This window comes from Aedes albopictus, chromosome 2 (genome assembly GCF_035046485.1).
Source record: "Aedes albopictus strain Foshan chromosome 2, AalbF5, whole genome shotgun sequence".
Lineage (NCBI taxonomy): Eukaryota > Metazoa > Arthropoda > Insecta > Diptera > Culicidae > Aedes > Aedes albopictus.
The window spans coordinates 443,961,671-443,983,593 of record NC_085137.1 but is presented as its reverse complement, the minus strand read 5'-3'; the positions used below and the strand labels follow the sequence as shown (position 1 = coordinate 443,983,593).

At 43.0% G+C, this 21,923-nt stretch overlaps 1 protein-coding gene across 14 annotated transcripts in view; it reads left to right on the top strand.

Annotated features, from left to right (window-relative positions):
- LOC109409964 (hepatic leukemia factor) overlaps positions 1–21,923 on the top strand; it is a 682,849-nt gene that overhangs the window by 293,471 nt on the left and 367,455 nt on the right. The window contains exon 1 of one of the 14 annotated variants that reach the window (XM_062853770.1): positions 19,607–21,664. The exons of 10 other annotated variants lie outside the window; for them this stretch is intronic. In XM_062853770.1, the coding sequence (XP_062709754.1) occupies positions 20,917–21,664 (748 nt within the window). In that variant the 5' untranslated portion in view covers positions 19,607–20,916. Of the gene's footprint in view, positions 1–19,606; positions 21,665–21,923 lie in introns of those variants that run through there. 3 more of the 14 variants (XM_062853771.1, XM_062853769.1, XM_062853772.1) reach the window with 3 other exon arrangements.

The following is a 21,923-nucleotide window of genomic DNA, read 5'->3' as shown; positions in this document are numbered from 1 at the left end:
GAGAAACTCCTACTGTTGCCGTATTTCTGGAGCAAACTGTGAAGAAACATCTGTGAAGTTTCTTAGAAAAAAAATCTCAAGATATTTCTAAGGAAATTGTTGTAGAAATTCCTAGGAAATGTTTCTGAATTCCTTACAGAATCCGTGGAAAAATTCTTAGCTTTATCTTGGTGGAAACTCTTTTTTGTATTACTGAAAGTAATGTAATAATGCAACTCTGGTGGAGTTCTTTCAGCTGCTTAATATGGACTAAAAGAGCCGCAAAACAAGCGAAATACTCGTCAATACAGTCGTTAGCAGTCAGTCAAATCCAAAAATGAAAACACAACAATGTAAGTGATGGAACGCTGGCGCCACGCAACGGGAGCATAACGACATACTTTGATATGACCGTTACAAAGTTTTACACAAGGCAGAATTTCTGAGAAAGCAAAGATTGCAAAGATAGACGTCTGATCTCTGTGTACTAGCTATCTGGATTTTTTTTTTCTTAATAATAATATTTTCATTGGTTTCAACATGTTGATGTCAGAAACAAAATAATTTGGGTTTCACGGTTATAGAAAACAATTTCTTCCATGTCATTTTTAGCTTCTATTATTGTTCCAGTCTCATTTGCGCTTCAGCCTACAATAATCGTTTGCCATATCGACAAGCTAATTGGTTTAATCTAATCTGGATTAAAACAATTAGTTTGATTTGAGGTCCTCATTAGCTCGGTTGGTCTCCATGCGTCCCTTCAGCCACTCTCCTAAAAATAAACATTTCAATTAAAAATAGCCAACAAACCATCTGCACCAAACCGCACGGACACGGGCTTACCATTTTAAAGGGACACACTCGTTCCTATTCGTCCCATTCCGTCCAGTTGTTGAAAGATCAATCAATCTATCCGTGGTTTCCATTGTCTGTATCCGCACCAACGAGACCAGAACTTCTCCACTTCACGCACTCTTTTCGTATCCATCACTCTCCCTCTCTCAACTCATCCGGTTCCGCTCCATTACTCGCAATCACGTGGCAGTACAGGTAAAATCCGATTCCAGGTCACGTGGCCGTGCAATGTTTTGCTTGTCACCGTTGCCACCGCCACACAACAGGAAAAAAGGATAAACCTCCCACCTACCCGACTTTATACTTACCTGTGTTGTGTATTGTGTTATGGTTGATGCGGTGGAAAGAGATGGCTACTGTTTCGATTTGTTGTTGCCATAGTTTCACGCACGACTCCTTTTACTCACGTCGACGGCCTGCTTCGGGTTTGGTTTACTCCGCACCAAATGATTGCAGGTTTGACGGACAAACCCGGCGTAACGCCGGCCCGCTGAAACAGGGCTATACCCCCAGCACTTGTATGGAGTGTTGTTAACTGGTACTTTCCGGTTAAGCACAAATCTTGTACTTGATATGTTGTACTTTTATTACTCAGGTAAGCAATTGTCAGCAGACGAATTTACAAATCGCTGTGTCCGTTTATGCAACTGTTTATGAAACTGAATCAAAACAGAGAGAGAAACTCTCTCTCAAAAGTTAAATCAACGTTACGCATCCATCACTGGTGAGCGTTGAGAGCGCCGATGATTACAGGTGCTCCTCGTCAGGTAGCGCTGCTGTTCACTTGAAAGGCTTCGCAGAATCAAGGTACATTGTAATTGTAACGCAAGGTAACGCTCGTGTCGTTTCGTTATCAATGCACGCCCGTCGCCCGTCGCTTCAATCGCACTGACTGGCTGGACTGCCACGGCACGTTTGCGAAACGTATCTGCCTGCCGCACTCGGTGCATCGCTCATAGCAACTCGTCATACATATCTTTATTTATGATGCAAGTAATTTGAGCGTGAGAGAGTGCATTGCGGTGCAGTGCACGCTGCTCGTCGTCAGCAGCCAGCAGAGCAGTGCAGGCAAAGTGGAAGCGAGAGCGTGAGCAAAGTGTGAGCGAGAACGATAGAATTATTATCAGCCAGCCCGCACTCGCGCGCGCGATTCTCCGCAGGCACCGGCGGCGGCAGTGCGAGAATGCTGCAGCACGTGTCGAGAAAACGTGAAATCAGCTTTCGTCTGTGGTTATTTTGCGTCTGCTCCCTGGTCCGCGGTACCCCGTCCGATATCGTTCTTCGTCCTCACGGAAATTAGCGTTCTTGCTGCGTTGGACGGATGGACGGTACGGTAGCCATCAGCGGCGGCAGATCACTGCTACTGTGTGAGAATACGTAGACGATGTCGACAGCCGCCGGTGACAATCGAATGCTAGTGCAGGTATCTTTCTTGGTAGGTATCGAGAAGAATCAGATGTGGAATAGGGAATTTAGCGGCCAGTTTCTCAACTGGAACTTAAGCACAGAGAACAGACGTCTATCTTCGCTTTCTGCCTTGTGTAAAACTTTGTAACGGTCATATCAGAGTATGTGGTTATGCTCCAGTTACGCGGCGCTAGCGTCCCATCACTTACATTGTGGTGTTGTCAAATTTGTTTCCAGTGCTCACCGTTTTTGGCCGTTTGGCGCTCGTGTCGCTTTGTGGGCTAGTGTATTTTAACTATGAACACTGCCATCGTGGGGTCAAATCGACTTTATAAGTGGGGCAGTCTCCGTTGGTGGCGTTGAGGTACACTTAAATCCTTTACACACGATTTCGACGTATTTTTGTTCGAGCTTAAATGTCTGTTCTCTGTGATTTAAGCTCGAACAAAAATACGTCGAAATCGTGTGTAAAGGATTTAAGTGTACCTCAACGCCACCAACGGAGACTGCCCCACATATAAAGTCGATTTTACCCCACGATGGCAGTGTTCATAGTTAAAATACACTAGCCCACAAAGCGACACGAGCGCCAAACGGCCAAAAACGGCGAGCACTGGAAACAAATATGACAACACAACAATGTAAGTGATAGGACGCTAGCGCCGCGCAACGGGAGCATAACCACATACTCTGAAATGACCGTTACAAAGTTTTACACAAGGCAGAAAGCGAAGATAGACGTCTGTTCTCTGTGCTATGGCCAAAACTCCGGACTGGCCAAAACTGAAGCTTCTACCCTATTCATTGCACCAACCGAGAGCGTGCGTTCAATGTTGTTTTCGTTAGCAGTGGCAAAACACAATCTTTATTTACAACATAATATTTTGGTGGGACCAAATTTTTCGGGTGTGAGTCTATTACGAGGTAAAATCCGCAATACCACACGATATACATATATGTATTGCATATATGCAAAATAAACTTTGGCTGTGTTGGATCTCAGTTAAAAACTGTGAAAGCTCTCATATAATACTAAGCTTAGGATCATGCTGTGTCCTAGTTGGAACGTTACACCACAGAGAACAGACGTCTATCTTCGCTTCCAGCCTTGTGTAAAACTTTGTAACGGTCATTTCAGAGTATGTGGTTATGCCACAGAGAACAGACGTCCAAGCTCATGTAGTGCAGTTGTGTAAAGCATTGCAACGGTTGTTTTGAAATAACTGGGAATGTGGCCATTACGCGGCGCTGACAAATTTCGAATCGGGGTACAAATTTGCCGTTGTTTTACCTTTTGGCGCTAGTGTCACCAAGTGTGCACCCTAGTATAGTTCCTCCAAGAGAATGTGTTGGTTTTACTTGGAAAACATCTTGTTATTTAAGCAAATCACAGAGAACAGACGAACATGCTCTAACAAACTTGCTTGAAAATCTTGTGTAAAGAAAAAACAAGCTCAGTAGCGACATCGACGGCGACTTTCCCACTCAAAAACTTGTTTCGACACCATGATGGCGCTTTCTGAAGAAATATTTCACTAGCGCACCACAGAGAACAGACATCTATCTTCGCTTCCTGCTTTGTGTACAACTTTGTAACGGTCATTTCAGAATATGTGGTTATGCTCCCGTTGCGCGGCGCTAGCGTCCCATCACTTTCATGGTTGTGTTGTCATATTTGTTTCCAGTGCTCACCGTTTTTGGTCGTTTGGCGCTCGTGTCGCTTTGTGGGCTAGTGTATTTTAACGATGAACACTGCCATCGTGTGGTCAAATCGACTTTTTATGTGGGGCAGTCTCCGTTGGTGGCGTTGAGGTGCACTTAAATCCTTTACACACGATTTCGACGTATTTTTGTTCGAGCTTAAACGTCTGTTCTCTGTGAGCGCACCTTTAAATTTTCCTACTCAGATTCTGAGCTGTATTTGCTTAAATAACAAGAAGTTTATGATTATTTCACTAATCCAGCAACAAAATTTGAGCAACCCATTGATAACACAGAGAACAGACGTCTATCTTCGCTTTCTGCCTTGTGTAAAACTTTGTAACGGTCATTTCAGAGTATGTGGTTATGCTCCCGTTGCGCGGCGCTAGCGTCCCATCACTTACATTGTTGTGTTGTCATATTTATTTCCAGTGCTCGCCGTTTTTGGCCGTTTGGCGCTCGTGTCGCTTTGTGGGCTAGTGTATTTTAACTATGAACACTGCCATCGTGGGGTCAAATCGACTTTATATGTGGGGCAGTCTCCGTTGGTGGCGTTGAGGTACACTTAAATCCTTTACACACGATTTCGACGTATTTTTGTTCGAGCTTAAATGTCTGTTCTCTGTGTTGATAATTAGTTTCATTATTTTCAATAAGAAACAAGTTGAACAAGAATTCAATTAGTGTTTTCCAAGTAAAACTAACACATTCTCTTGGTGGAACTATATAAGCGTGCACACTTGGTGACACTAGCGCCAAAAGGTAAAACAACGGCAAATTTGTACCCCGAATCGAAATTTGACAGCGCCGCGTAATGGCCACATTCCCAGTTATTTCAAAACAACCGTTGCAATGCTTTACACAACAGCACTACATGAGCTTGGACGTCTGTTCTCTGTGAGCAAATACAGCTCAGAATCTAAGTAATAAAATTTAAAGGTGCGCTGGTGAAATATTTCTTCAGAATGCGCCATCATGGTGTCGAAACAAGTTTTTGAGTGGGAAAGTCACCGTCGATGTCGCTACTGAGCTTGTTTTTTCTTTACACAAGATTTTCAAGCAAGTTTGTTAGAGCATGTTCGTCTGTTCTCTGTGGTTATGCTCCCGTTGCGCGGCGCTAGCGTCCCGTCACTTACATTGTTGTGTTGTCATTTTTGTTTCCAGTGCTCGCCGTTTTTGGCCTTTTGGCGCTCGTGTCGCTTTGTGGGCTAGTGTATTTCAACGATGAACACTGCCATCGGGGGTCAAATCGACTTTATAAGTGGGGCAGTCTCCGTTGGTGGCGTTGAGGTATAATAAATCCTTTACACACGATTTCGACGTATTTTTGTTCGAGCTTAAATGTCTGTTCTCTGTGCTTAAACGTCTGTTCTCTGTGGTTATACCAAGAAGAGAGAGAACTGGATACTTTTAGCAATTTAAGGACAAACGTCTTGACATCCCGCTTCAATAGTGCATGAAAACTTCAGACGCACAAATCTCAAGAAGCAAGCTTCAAACAGCAGTGCATTTTATTATTCTGTTCTTGCTCGCTTGTAATAAGCTTAAAATGAGAAGCTCAGGTGCGCTAAGATTTGTGCCCTCAAAATCGTGAGTAGGTGCCGAAGTCGGCCATTGTGGCAGCCATTGTGGGATTCTAACAAGTCTGTCCTTAAAACAATATTGGTTTAAAACATTAGCGAGGGTTGGGTGCTAAAATGGCATAAATGTGTTAGTTTGCACACAGAGAACAGACATTTAAGCACAGAGAACAGACGAACATGCTCGAACAAAATTGCTTGAAAATCTTGTGTAAAGAAAAAACAAGCTCAGTAGCGACATCGACGGTGACTTTCCCACTAAAAAACTTGTTTCGACACCATGATGGCGCTTTCTGAAGAAATATTTCACAAGCGCACCTTTAAATTTTCCTACTCAGATTCTGAGCTGTATTTGCTTAAATAACAAGAAGTTTCTGATTATTTCACTAATCCAGCAACAAAATTTGAGCAACCCATTGGTAATTTGTTTCATTATTTTCAATAAGTAACAAGTTGAACAAGAATTCAATTAATGTTTTCCAAGTAAAACCAACACATTTTCTTGGTGGAACTATACTAGGGTGCACACTTGGTGACACTAGCGCCAACAGGTAAAACAACGGCAAATTTGTACCCCGATTCGAAATTTGACAGCGCCGCGTAATGGCCACATTCCCAGTTATTTCAAAACAACCGTTGCAATGCTTTACACAACTGCACTACATGAGCTTGGATGTCTGTTCTCTGTGGTTTCACCTACAGTTCTTCATGAAAACCTTCCATGGTTAAGCAATTCCTGCAAGGATTGTTTCAAAAATTTCACCGGAATTTCTTTCAGAAAGCTATCTATGGATTTTAAACATTGGGGGCACACTTTTTGTATGGGACCTCTGATATTTGTGTATGGGGTGGTCACACTTTTCTTCTCAAAGCGTAACATTATATGTTTACGTTCTCTCTTCAGAAACTCCAGAAATTCCTTAATAAAGTTATCCAAGGATTTTTCAGGAATTCCTCGCTTCTGCCAGCGAATCTTCAATAAATTTCTTTAAAGACTTTGAGCATATCTCCAAAAATTTCTTCAGATTTAATTTTCGAGAATTACTTCTTCCAAGAGATTGCTTGTAGAGATTTTTCTATAATATTTAGAATATTCATAGGGATTTTTTTTCTAGAAAAATTCCCACGGATTCTTTTAAAAAAATTTCCAGGGTTGTCTTCAGATATATCTTAAGAGGTTCCTTCAGTAATTCTTCCAGAAATCCCTTCATCAGAAAATCTTCAGTAATGCGTACAGATATTTTTTTCACGAACTCCTCCACAGATTTTTTTTTCGGAATTTCTCCAAGGATTCTATTGAAAATTCCCGCACGAATGTCTCCAGGAATTTCTTCAGAAGTTCGTTCATGTTTTTTCGGTGATTCCTGCAGATATTTCTTTAGAGGTTCCCGCAGAAATTTATTTAGAGATACCTTTGAAAATTTTTCCTGGTATTCCTCCATGTATTTCCACAGAAATTCCTTCAGGATTATAACCAAATGTACTTTTTAAAACTTTTACTCGAATTTATTAGGAAATTCTTAAATTTCTTCAGAAATTATTTCAAGATACTTCTACAGCAATTCCTTTGACAATTTCTCATGATTTTTTTCCTAGTAATCTTTACTGGAGTTTATGTGTATCTCTAGACAATCTTCCATGGATTACTTTAAAAATACGTCCACGGATTCATCCATGGATTTTTGAAGAATATCCTCCATGAATTGTGGTAAGAGGTTTCTTCAGGATTTCTTTTGACATAGGGTGACGAAGGGTATTATCGGCAGGTTTGTTCTCTTCGTCATGGGGGGTTTTTGTGGGCCGAAATGCCTGGAATTTGGGCATATAACTCAGCTTGCTTGGGAAGGATTTGGGGCCAAATCTGAGACCTACAGGCTTCAAAAAACCCTCCATGACGAAGAGAACAAAACTGCCGAAAATACGTAAGTTCCCCTATATTAAAAATTCCAAAAGAAATTTCACTAAGGGTTTTTTCCAGCTACATATTCCTCCAGGAATTTCTTCAGCAATTCTTTCTGGAATTCATTCAGAAATTTTCCTGGGATTATTTTGAATATTTGTCCAGGATTTTTTGAAGAATACCTTCAGAGATTTCAACATGAGGTAGACAGAAGATTTTTCAAGAAAAATCTTCACAGAACTCCATCATAAATTCCTTCACGGATTCCTTCTTAAACTACTTCAGGACTTTCCTGAAACTTCTTCAGTAGGTTAAAGATTTCTTCATGAATGTCAACAAGGGTCTTTTTTCAGGAATTTGTTCAAGGATTTTTTTTTCAGAAATTCATCTTGATTTTTTTTTAATTCAGTGTTTCTTTTGGAAATTCTTCGAAGGCTTTCTCCATGAATCCCATACTGAAAGAATCTTAAGAAGGTTTCTTTCTGGAATTTCTTATGTGATTCTTTTAAAAAAATATCCCCTAAGATTCCAACGGAGATGCCTCTAAAAGTCCCTTTAGATTTTTTATAAGTATTTGATGAAATTACATAGAGAACTCCGGAAAAATATTTCAGGAAACCCTTAAGAATTCTCTGGAGAAAATAGAACTTCCTGAAGGAATATTCGAAAAAAATTTCAGCAATTCATGCACGAATTGCAATAAAAAGTACGGAGAAATTCTCCCTAAATTTCTAGAGGGATTCCTGGAGGAAACTTTGAAGCAAACCCTGAAAGAACTCCTGGAGATTTTAATGGAGGAGTACTTGGAAGAATATCTTGTAAAATTACTGGAGTGGACAAAGGCTCCTGAAACAATTTCTGAAACTTGGAGGAAATATCTAAGCAAAATTTAGCAGTAGAAATCTAAAACTAATCTAGAAGAATTCTTGAAGGAATTACCAAAACCAATTTCCAAAAAAAAATGTTTTTTTTTATGAAATCTCTGAAGGAATGCCTGGATACTTCAGAACGCTCTCCAGTAATTACAAAAGAATTTACCACAGGAGGAATATTCAATAATACATGATCTTCTGGGAATCCTTCTTCTGGGAAAATCAATGATTAATCATCTTCATGTAAACACCCCTGGGAGGAACTACTACCGGGAGGAAGAATCTACTTAGATTTTTCTAGAGGAATTTGTATAGAAATGCCTGGGAGAGCCCCAGAAGAAACCTTGAAAAGAACCCCAGAGAGATTTACAGAGGAATCCCTGAAGTAATCTCTCAAGAAATTTAGAAAAACGTATCAGAAAGCCTTCCTACCAAAAAATCTGAGTTTCTGACGAAAGTTTTGCTAAACTCGTAAAAGAAGTGCAACAATTTCAAACAAAAGTCGTGAAAATATTACACAAAATATTACAGAATATTTTGAGAAATTTTTCGAGAAATTTGAGAAGCAATTTCACAGCAACTTTTTGGTCTTAAATTCATAAACTTGCTGGTTCTTGTATTGATATTTTCCTTTATCTAGAAACTTACAAAATTACATTTGATTATGAAGAGCAGCAAAATCAAAATATTTATATTTTTTAAATAATAGTAAACTCAGTAGTTTGGTCATTAGAGCTACAAGGGTATGCGACACCAATCCTGAGGAAAGCCGAAGGGACCTAATTAAGGCCTAATTGAGAATGGCAAATTTTCCAGAATTGAAAAAGCACTTTTTCTCAAAATAATCCACAAATCGAAGAAAATAAGAATGTCAGATTGCTTATTTAGTCAATTCTGACAATCGGACACGCTGGTTTCGTTCACTTTATCATCATTCTGGAGAAATGTGCTTCTTCAGTTCTGTATAAGATGCGATTCTTATTTGAGCCTTAATGCGTTCAACCATAAGCGTAGTTTGATGGCTAAACTTTGTGAGTTTTATTCATGAAATACAAAAATAGTATACCAATGACTGCCAAATCAATGGTACAACCACAGAGAACAGACGTCTATCTTCGCTTTCTGCCTTGTGTAAAACTTTGTAACGGTCATTTCAGAGTATGTGGTTATGCTCCCGTTGCGCGGCGCTAGCGTCCCATCACTTATATTGTTGTGTTGTCAAATTTGTTTCCAGTGCTCGCCGTTTTTGGCCGTTTGGCGCTCATGTCGCTTTGTGGGCTAGTATATTTTAACTATGAACACTGCCATCGTGGGGTCAAATCGACTTTATATGTGGGGCAGTCTCCGTTGGTGGCGTTGAGGTACACTTAAATCCTTTACACACGATTTCGACATATTTTTGTTCGAGCTTAAATGTCTGTTCTCTGTGGTACAACTATTCGATTATGCCACAACCTGTTCCGATAGGGAAACAGAAGCGTTTTCTAGAACACCATACATAGAATCCCTCTAAGGGATTTCACAAGATAGTCTTCCAGAAATTTCTCCAGGTATGCCTTTAGAAGGCATATCTTCAGAGATTTCTTCGGGGATTGCTTCCTGTATTCCTACAAGAATTTCGCTAAAGCTTCCTTGAATAACTTCATCTGGAATTATATGAGGTATTTCTGCAGGATTTTTTTTTATCCAGGAACTCTTTTGGAAATTTTATCAAGATCATTCCAAAACTAATCCAGAAGATTCTTCAACATTTTCGACAATGAATTCTTTGGGAGTTTATCAAGGGATTCCTTAAATAAATTGTAAATAATTCACTGCACATGGGGATTCCTTCAACATTTGTTTTAACAGGGATTTCTTCAGAAACTCTCCCAGGAAAGTGTTTACAAATCTATCCCGGCATTTCTTTTATATTCTTCAAGTAATTATTGCCAGCGATTCCCTCATGAATTTTTCTATGCATTTCCAGGATTTCTATTATTTCAGCAATGTTTTCAGGAATTCCCTCAGGATCTCCTTCTGAGATTCTCTCAGGAACTGCTCCACGGATTGTTCCAAGAGTTTCTTCAATGATTTCTCTAGGAATTCTTCATGGGTTTCCTTCAGAAACTCTTCCTGGGATTCCTCCAGAAATTCCTCCAAGGATTCCTCCAGATATTACTCCAGGGATCCCTCAAGGGGTTGTTTCAGAGATTTTTCCAGGAATTCTTTCAGTAATAAATCCAGGGGTTCTTTCAGGAATTTATCCAGGATTTTTTTTTTGCTGGGATTTCTGCAGGATTTTTTTCAGAAATTCCTCCTCTGATTTTGCCAGGAATTCCTCCAAAAATTCTTCAAGAAATTCGTCCAGGGATTCCTCCAATAATTCCGCTAGAGATTCCTTCAGTAATTCCTCCAGGGATTCTTCCAGGAATTCTCCCAGGAACTCAGCTAAAGCACAGAGAACAGACGTCCAAGCTCATGTAGTGCAGTTGCAACGGTTGTTTTGAAATAACTGGGAATGTGGCCATTACGCGGCGCTATCAAGTTTTGAATCGGGGTTCAAATTTGCCGTTGTTTTACCTTTTGGCGCTAGTGTCACCAAGTGTGCACCCTAGTATAGTTCCACCAAGAGAATGTGTTGGTTTTACTTGGAAAACATTAATTGAATTCTTGTTCAACTTGTTTCTTATTAAAAATAATGAAACTTATTGTCAATGGGTTGCTCAAATTTTGTTGCAAGATTAGTGAAATAATCATAAACATCTTGTTATTTAAGCAAATACAGCTCAGAATCTGAGTAGGAAAATTTGAAGGTGTGCTAGCGAAATATTTCTTCAGAAAGCGCCATCATGGTGTCGAAACAAGTTTTTGAGTGGGAAAGTCAACGTCGATGTCGCTACTGAGCTTGTTTTTTCTTTACACAAGATTTTCAAGCAACTTTGTTCGAGCATGTTCGTCTGTTCTCTGTGGCTAAAGATTCCACCAGGAATTCCGGCAAGGATTTCTTCAGGAATTTCTCGAATGATTCCTCCAGGAATTTTCCCAGGGATTTCTCCAAGGATTCCTCCAGGAAGTCATTCAAAGATTACTCCAGGGATTCCTACAGGGGTTCTTCAAGCGATTTTGCAAGGAATTCCTACAGAGATTCTTACAGGTATAAATCCAGGGATCCTTTCAGGAATTCCTCCAGGAATTTGTTCAGGGATTTCTCTAGGATTTTTTTTCAGAAATTCCTCCACTGATATTTCCAGGAATTCCTCCAAAGATTCTTCTAGGAATTCGTCCAGGGATTTCTCCAGGAACTCCGCTAAAGATTCCACCAGGACTTCCTCCAGAGATTCCTCCATAGATTCCTCCAGGAATTTTCCCAGGGATTTCTCCAACAATTCCTCCAGGATGTCCTCCAGGGATTCTCCAGAATTTCTACAGGTATTGTTCCAGGCATTTCTCAAGTATTTTTTCCAGGGATTTTTCCACGAATTCCTCCAGAGATTTCTTCCAAGAATTTCGCCAGGAAATCGTTCAGGGATTCAATCTCGAGTTCCTCGAGATATTCTTTCCAAGCATTTCTCAGGGTTTTTTTTTTCAGATATTCCTCCAAAGATTCTTTAGGAACTCGTCCAGTGATTTCTCCAGGTATTCCAGTAGAGATTCTTCCAGGAATTCCTGCTTCCAGGGATTTGTTCAGGGATTCCTCCAGGAACTCCGCTAAAGTTTCCGCTAGGAATTCCTGCAAGCATTTCTTCAGGAATTCCTTCAGAGATTCCTCCAGGAATTTCTCCACTGATTTTTCCAAGAATTCTCCAGGGATTTCTCCAGGTATACTTCCAGGCATTCCTCAAGGATTTTTTCCAGGGATTCCTTCAGGGATTTCTCCAGGAATTCCTCCAGAGATTACTACAGGAATTGCTCTAGGCATTCTTCCAAGAATTTCTCCAGGAATTCGTTCAGGGACTCCTGCACGAATTCCTGGAGGTATCCTTTCCAAGAATTTTCCAAGGATTCATCAAGGAATTCCTCCAGGAATACTTGGAGGAATCTCAGAAAAAACTCATAAAGGAATTTCTTCGGAAGAAAGGAAACACATTCTTCTTTGTTAATATATTGAAATCGCGTTAGAAAAGAGAGGTTATTCTGCAACTCGTCATTTCGGGGAATGGATCTGTCAGATGGGTTACTTTTGCCTTCAAAGAAGTCTCGAGAAGTATCCCGGAATCACAAAACACGGGTCAAAATTCCAGTCATTCGATGATCAAATGATCGACCGGCAGCACCAATTCCAAACTTGGTACAAATGTACCAGTAATGGGTACAGTGCATCAAAATCATCATAGTTGATTGCAAAATATAACGATACGCAACTTTTGCTGTATGGAGTCGTTCGTAACTCTGCATTTCCATGGCAGTCATAAGATATCTAGAATATTTGTTTGTAGGGAAGGTTCTTGGAGTATGCTGACATGGCCTGAAATTCAAAAATACATTGCAACAAACTTAGGTCAATGATCATGATAATGTTGTGCTCTATCATAAAAACATTACTTTCGAGGTTGTTAAAATATTTTGTTGTAAAACTTAACTAATGAGGAGTTTGTTGAAGTTTAAATTTCAATACACACAAAAAAACGAATAAGTCATACTCTGTGTTAGCATATTTGCTCACATTGAATCGAGGGAACCGGCAATCAGAACTGCTTCATCAACACTTTCATTCATGTTCCAAAAACGGCAACCTACATATGTTAATTGAAACCAAGCACTTCATTTCAAGAACAATTTTCCCAGAACAAACATTTAATGAAATCCATCAAACATCTAGGGAAATTCCCTCCTTGAAAGTATTCAACCACACTACACCGATCGCAGGTGGAAAATCACCCCATTAGCCGCCGAGCGTTCCTTCGCGTTCTAATTGATCCATCTGGCAACCGTTTCAAACAACAATGCAATGCTGTTGGAAGTTGCAAACGCGCGCCTCGAAACGTGCGAAGCAGAGTCCTATTCAAATTCCACCCGCCCTCCGCGTCACAACCGAACGTCGTCGTAGGCATCATCTTCGCCTTCGCCGTTTTCATCTTCAGGAGTCGGCAAGAAGGATGCTACCACACCGCATCTTCGTCTTGAGGAGCAGAAATTTTCCAAACCAAATGCTTGTGACTTATTGCGAGGAGAAAAGTGCACAACAATTGACTCCTCCAGCAGCTGCGGGAAGCGATGAGCTTCTTCACAGTAGCTGGGCGCAGTGGTTCCCAAACTGTTTCCTATACAGTGCCATCAGCTAAGTGTCACTTAAAAGTTAACAACTGACTCAGAGCGTGTTCCACGAAGTAAAAACGAATTGCTATAAGTCCAAGAGTCACTGATATTAGAATACCTTTTCAGCTATTTGCCATTTTTCTGGTCAAAATTTGTCTGAATTTGCACGTTTGTTGTCGCACTGTTCTATAAACTATTCGGCCTATTCTTGGCCGGCTGTTCGAGTCCGTATGAAGTTGATCATCAATATTAACTTCTTTTCTCGATCAGCCTAGATAGCTGTGTAGTGTCGGTAGCGATTGTCTCAATTGGCTAAGAATAACACTACGGATCGCCTGTTCCGGTGGTAAGAATCCACCAACAGGTGACCCCTAATTCATGGTGTGATGCGGCTTCATGCTTACCGTGCCTAGGAATGAATGGCTAGGGGGGTCTAATAAAAACCTAACCGCTAACGGAGCCTGTGGAGTACCAGGGCGCCCTCCACAGTATGCAGCCCTTACTGCGCTAACCGGAGCAATGGTGCAGTGGACCTTGTGTTTCTCCGAGACAATCAGCTGCCCTTCTTTAGTCTCACTTGAGGCTAAATAAGGGCGGGATTATGAAGATGTTGTTAATTAGTTTAAATTTTCACCTATATGGTTTCGCATTATGCGATTTACACAGTGTATTCTGTGTATCCTCGCCTTTGGCGTTTTCCAATCGATACCGATTTGGTTTTATTGTTGCTGTTCTTTGTTGTGCTGCTGTTGCGAAGAGTTTAATCTTACCTAGTTTGGGTAGTGGCTACGGTTAGGATAGCTCAGATCAATCTTCAGCATAAAAGAACAGCAACGATCAATCTTTGCAGACTTATGCAAAATGGTACAGCCCAAGTGGCCTTGGTACAAGAACCTTACTTTCGTAAGGGAAATTTCTATCTAGGAAACCTTGTGAACCCGGTGTTTGCCACTTTCAGTAAACATGAAATGGCAAACTCGCGTGTCATGCCTCGAGCCTGTGTGCTTGTCAACAACGCAATAATTGCTACACTCATCTCTGAACTAACCACCAGAGATGTATGTGCTATCACAATTGATGTATCTGTTGGAAACCTCAACAGGAAATACGTCTATTGTTCTGTGTATTTACCACATGATGAACCATCCCCTACGGATGCTTTCAAACAAGTCATCGCATACTGCACTTCAAAAGGCCTTCCGCTAATTGTTGGCAGTGATGCTAATGCTCACCATATCATCTGGGGCAGCTCAGACATTAACTTGAGAGGCTCCAGTTTGATGGAGTACTTAAGTAGTACAGATCTTGCATTACTTAACATAGGCAATCGCCCAACCTTCATGGTATCTGCTAGAGAGGAAGTGTTAGATATAACGCTTTGCTCTAGCAGAATTAGTCACGAGCTGACCAATTGGCATGTGTCAGATGAAGAATCTTTATCTGACCATCGCTATATCTTTTTTGAACATTTAAATGTTACTTCGCAAACATTGCGTTTCAGGAATCCTCGGTCAACAAACTGGGATCTTTATACTGATTTGGTTGCAGCCAAATTTCATGGATATTCACCATCCATTGACACTCCAAGTGATTTAGATGATGCCGTTGATACTACAACGACCTTCATCATGGAAGCTTTTGAAGAAGCATGCCCTCTACGGTCTGTGAAGATCACAAGAGGAACCCCTTGGTGGAACTCTGATCTGGCGAAACTCAGGAAACAATGTAGAAAGAGTTGGAACAGACGACGTTCGGCTGGATCGGAGGCTTTCAGGTCGGCTCGCAAGGCCTACCAGAAAGCTCTTCGGTCTGCTGAACGATCCGGCTGGAAAAACCTTTGTACAAATGTTTCCAGCTTGAGTGAAGTCAGTCGGTTAAACAAAATCCTTGCGAAATCTAAGGATTTCCGGGTGAACGAACTTCGTTTGCCAAATGGCGACCTGACTTCCTCTGATGAGGAAGTTCTGGAATGCTTATTCAGCACACACTTCCCTGGATGAGTGGATATTACATCTTCGGATGATCCTGATGTCTTTTCTTGTAGTTATGATTCTTTAGCTACGGCTCGGAGTATTGTAACTATAGAATCGATTGAGTGGGCTCTTAATAGCTTTGCTCCTTTCAAATCTCCTGGGGCAGATGGGATTTATCCTATTTTGCTTCAGAAGGGATTTGATTATTTCAAACATGTTTTGAAAAAACTACTTGTTTGCAGTTTTGCTACAGGGTATATTCCCAAATCCTGGAGGGATATTACTGTAAAGTTTATTCCGAAAGTGGGTCGTGCGTCGTATGAAGAAGCAAAGAGTTTCAGACCTATCAGTTTGACCTCTTTTCTTCTGAAATGCTTAGAACGCATTGTGGATCATCATATCCGTGATGTTCATCTGGCCAACGTGCCTCTTCATGTGAACCAACATGCCTACCAATCTGGTAAGTCCACTGTGACTCTTTTACACAAAGTTGTTTACGATATCGAGAAAGCATTCGCTCAAAAGCAATCTTGTTTGGGTGTTTTCTTAGATATCGAGGGTGCCTTTGACAACGTGCCTTTCGATGCCATATTGGAAGCCGCACGGAGTCATGGTATATCTCCAATGATTTCCAATTGGATTCACCAAATGCTCAAAAACCGATATCTCTTCTCGACATTGCGTCTAGCAGGGATTAGGAAATTGAGTGTTTGTGGATGCCCCCAAGGGGGAGTCTTATCGCCGCTTTTGTGGAATCTCGTAGCAGATACGCTATTGAGGCAACTCAATAATAGCGGTTTTCCTACTTATGGTTTTGCCGACGACTACCTAACATTGTTAGTTGGTATGTGCATCAGCACCCTTTTCGACCTGATGCAAAACGCCCTTCAGGTAGTTGAGGGTTGGTGTCGCCAATATGGCCTTTCGGTTAATCCGAGTAAAACATCTATTGTTCTTTTCACGGAAAGGCGAAACCGAAATGGCGTTCGACCTTTGCGTCTCTTTGATTCTGAAATCGATGTGACTGAACAGGTAAAGTACGTTGGAGTCATTCTTGATTCCAAGCTTTCCTGGACACCTCACATTGAGTTCAGAATCAAGAAAGCTTGTATGGCCTTCGGGCAATGCCGGCGTACTTTTGGTACAACTTGGGGTCTAAAACCCAAGTATATCAAATGGATTTACACAACTGTGGTTCGGCCAATATTGGCTTATGGATGTCTTGTGTGGTGGCAAAAGGGTGAAGTGAGAACGGTCCAATCAAAATTAGGCCATCTCCAAAGGATGTGCTTAATGGCGATGTCTGGAGCGTTCTCTTCAACTCCTACGGCAGCGCTAGAAGTTCTCTTTGACGTTGCCCCACTACACATTCATCTCAAACAAGAAGCCCTTTCTTGCACTTACCGGTTACGGGTAATCGGTCTACTAGAGGAAACTCCTGTGAACCGCAGTTCAACACACACCTCGTTGTTTCCACTTTTGGTGAATTGGGACAAAATTGTCCTTGCTCCAAGTGATCTTACAATTGCTTGTAATTTTCCATATAGGACATTTTCCACGAAGTTTCCTTCCCGGGAAGAGTGGACATCTGGTTATCTGGAAAGAAGTATTTCAGACGGCATCGTATGTTACACTGATGGCTCCCTTCTCGAAGGTCGAGCAGGTGCTGGTGTTTATTCTCGTGAGCTAAGGCTGTATCAGTCTTATTCACTTGGTAGACACTGTACCGTTTTTCAGGCCGAAATCTTTGCTCTTATGTGCGGAGTGCAATCAGCACTTCAGCAGCACGTAATGGGCAAAGTAATATACTTCTGTTCAGATAGCCAGGCTGCTATTAAAGCACTTGCTTCGGCCAACTCCAGGTCGAAGATAGTTATCGCTTGTCGAACTCATATCGAGGAGCTGAATTCAGCAAACGCTGTTCACCTTCTATGGGTACCTGGTCATTCTTCCATCGCTGGAAATGAATTGGCTGATGAGTTAGCTCGCTCTGGAGCATCACATGACTTCATTGGCCCTGAGCCAGCTATTCCGATATCGAAGTGTTGGATTAAGCTTCAGATTCACACCTGGGCTGTCACTCAACACAGACAATATTGGAATAGTTTGGAGTCATGTCGTCAAACCAAATTGTATAGTGCTGAGCCATCTCTACGGGTGGCGAAGTATCTAACTAATCTGTCTAAGCAGAATTGCAGCATGCTGGTCAAAGCATTGACTGGCCACTGCCGACTCAGCTATCACATGGCGAATATTCAGCAAGCTGATTCATTTGCCTGTGATAGCTGTGAATCCGATTATGGAACTTCGTATCATTTGATATGTAACTGTCCAGTTTTCGCGCAACTGCGTTTCCGAGTATTCGGTAAACACTTATTAAGTGAAACTGACTTCAGAAACCTGAATCTTCAGGATATTCTGTTGTTCTTAACCCGCTGTGGTAAAGAGCTATAGGCTCTCTTTCGCTTTATGCGTTATTACAGTGCCCTTTTCAGGGCGCTGTTTGAACCCATTGTGGTACGCTTGTGCGTTAGTACCCTCTTCCAGGGTATTTTTCCTATTTCCCTACCTGTCCCTATCCCCATCCAAATCCTTTTTCCTTCCTTTTCCCTCAGGTAGATGATGAAATAGGCTGTTATTTTGGCGATGGCACAAATGTCCCAAATGGAGGATAACGTGCCTCTGGAGCCGGCCTTCTGATACCTGATACCTATTCAAATTCCACCCGCCCTCCGCGTCACAACCGAACGTCGTCGTAGGCATCATCTTCGCCTTCGCCGTTTTCATCTTCAGGAGTCGGCAAGAAGGATGCTACCACACCGCATCTTCGTCTTGAGGAGCAGAAATTTTCCAAACCAAATGCTTGTGACTTATTGCGAGGAGAAAAGTGCACAACAATTGACTCCTCCAGCAGCTGCGGGAAGCGATGAGCTTCTTCACAGTAGCTGGGCGCAGTGGTTCCCAAACTGTTTCCTATACAGTGCCATCAGCTAAGTGGCACTTAAAAGTTAACAACTGACTCAGAGCGTGTTCCACGAAGTAAAAACGAATTGCTATAAGTCCAAGAGTCACTGATATTAGAATACCTTTTCAGCTATTTGCCATTTTTCTGGTCAAAATTTGTCTGAATTTGCACGTTTGTTGTCGCACTGTTCTATAAACTATTCGGCCTATTCTTGGAACAACTATTAGTGTCATTAGTTCGGGGCTGTTCATAAACCACGTAGACCAAATTTTGGCCATCTCAGACCCCTCCTCTCCCTCCTCGTAGACTTTTGTCCACACAAAAATTTTGAAATTTGTATGGAGCGTAGGCTTTGGCCAGACTCCCCTCCTCCCCCTAAAAAGTCTACGTGATTTTTGAACGGCCCCTTCTTGCTGTAACGTTTGGAACACTACAAATGTACTTTGTTTTCTACGAGTTGTCTGATATTGTTAACTATAATGCCGTAACAGTCAAAGCGTTTCACCTACTCGACATAAATTCCAACGCATTTGACATGTTCCGCTGAGACGCTCGAAAATATCCAACTTCCGAGTACCTCCAAGGATGGTGAACCCACCCCTCGTTTGAGCACCACTGCACTTCAACGAGTGCCTCCAACACGCCGGTGTGCGACGACATGTGAGTCGCATTGATGAACGACATCCACCACCAGCAACGCCAGGCCAACGGTGGTGGTTGGCATCCCTCTGGCCCGGGCGCCGGGCGTTGAAAGCAAGGGATGGAAGCCGGCTTTGTTGATTGTTATTAGCCAGCCGTGTCGTAGAATGCGAGAGCGCTCGAGCTAGAGTGAGACTTCCCAAGGAAGCGCGAACGGGACCGAACGAAAAACATGGTCTGCCACGTGTATTTCGCATATATTTTAGATTTATAATGCCGGCTGATCGTGTCCGGATCCGCGTGACACACAAAACTCCACCCTCCAACACTGACTGGAGAAGAGGGTGGATTGGGCTTCCTTCGTTGGGTGTTCCTTGTTACTGCTTCAACCCCCCGAATGGGGGTGGATGGGACGGGGCGGCGGGTTGTCTCGTTTGTTGTCGCACTCGGAGCGAGCGCTCCAGTTCCTCCACAGCCAGTCAGTCAGTCAGTCAGTCTCTCAGTCAGAACCGTCGACAGTCGGTCGAGAGCAGCGCGCGTATTACACACGGGTTGGTGTTCTAGGCTAAGAGGTGTATGCGGCGGCTATTCAGGGGTGCTATTTCCGGAGAAAATCGGCGCGGTGCGGGGGTCGGCCTGTGTGCGTAGCATCATCTCTTTGGGGGCACATTCCTGCAAGCATGACCCGAGATTGGGAATGGGGGATGATGGCTCGCGCGCAGTTCTCCGGTAGACCCCTGGGTCGCCTCCGCCTCGTTGAACGGGATGGAGCCGTGGTGCGTGAGCAACAGTTCCTCACCGGAAGCGCAGTTAATCAGTCGAGTTTTCTGGACTAATTCTGTTCCGCAGGAATTGAAATCGAATTAGCAAGTGTGAAAGTGTGATCTGGAAGTGCCAAATCGATAGTGAGCCTAACGCGTACAACGGTCCCAAGGGAGAATCTTTTGCTTACTGCGTATTTTGGAAGCTTCCTAGTTCTGCTGTTCTATACCAGGATATCCAAGGTGAACAGATGTGCTTCGAAGGTTCCAAATGTTGATGTTGAGCACACAAATCAGATTGGCTTCGTGATTTGAGGGGAATTCGATCGAGGATCGGTTTCACCGCACTAATCGCAAAGTCAACTTCCGTTGAAGACCCTGGACAGAGGGCTAATAAGGTATTGCGTGCTTCTTCCACTCGCGTCTCTAATCCCGTAGTGTGTTCAACAAAAAAGAAGATCCCGATCTAATCGAGAACAGTGTGATTAGTGGAAAGTTTCCGCAGAAAGTTTGCCGTGCCGTGCGCGACTTGGCGACATTTGCCCTTTCGGGAAATAATAAATACGATTACCGCCTTTCTGCGGCTTGAATGCGGTGAAACGGAACGCAGTGACAGCTCGTGGCCAGCAGCGTGCCTCACAGTAGGACGAAGACACAAAGTGAATTTTACTTACCGTAGTTCCTCCGCTGCGTCGACAATTTTTTCCGCAAGTAGTGGGAGGAGGTCATTCCGCGTTAGTAAAGTGTGAGTTATCGCGAGTGCAATTTGGACCACAATGCCAGGCCTATCGCTACAGGAGCGACGCTTTGTGGAATTCTCACCGACGGCAGTAACGAGCCTTGGGCCCGTAAATCGCTAGATCCGCCACGAAGGTGAAAAAACTTGCGGCGGCCCATCATAAAACAAGGTGTCCTGCCGCGTTTGCACCAACCAGCTGCAGCCAGTGGTGCCATTCGTTTCCAGTAGCCAAGTGTGTGGGTGGGATCCCAAGTGGAAGAAGAACTTCCCTACGAATTTACGACCACCCGGGCAAAAAGCTGCTGAAATGGGTACGGAATCGGCCTGCGGCACTTACTACAATGAACAACAAGCCGGCACTGGTCCCGCAATGACCAATTACTATCAAATGAACGACAGTGGCGGTGGAGGGAGAAGTGAAGGAACCGGTGGCAACAATGCGTCCAATGAAAATCTCCACGGATCCAACAATCATCCAGACGACGAAGTAGCTCAAGGCGTCGGCAACTCCAACTCCGATGACCCAGGTGAATCCGAACTGGACCTACGCCACCAGGATCAGCAAAGATCCGCCCACAACGATCCTCCCCGGAACCCACCTGTCAACGTTTCCAACCCCTGGTCCATTTCCCAACAAATCCAGAACCACATCTCCAATAATCCCGCCAGCTCCCACCCCTCACGCCTAGAGCGCTCCAACTCTCTTGCCAGCAATTGGACCTTCCCTTCCTACCAGAGGCTCTACAACGAGAACCACTACGGCATAGCCATCGCGGCCGCCGTTCAACACCAACTCCCCGGAACGTCCCAACCCCAATCACACCAAAGTCACCACCTTAACAACCCGTCGCAACATCACCAACCATCAACCCATCAACAGAACCAGCAGAACCAACAACACTCCGCCAGTCACCATCAGCAACTTCAACAGCAGCAGCAGCAGCAACAGCATCCACATTCCGGTCTACTGATGCCGGCCGGAATCAACGGCAGCGGAGGAATGCCTCAAAACCACCAGCACCTATCCAAGCGATTCTACTACCCGTCCACGACAGGTTAGCACAGAGAACAGACATTTAAGCTCGAACAAAAATACGTCGAAATCGTGTGTAAAGGATTTAAGTGTACCTCAACGCCACCAACGGAGACTGCCCCACTTATAAAGTCGATTTGAACCCACGATGGCAGTGTTCATCGTTAAAATACACTAGCCCACAAAGCGACACAAGCGCCAAACGGCCAAAAACGGCGAGCACTGGAAACAAATTTGACAACACAACAATGTAAGTGATGGGACGCTAGCGCCGCGCAACG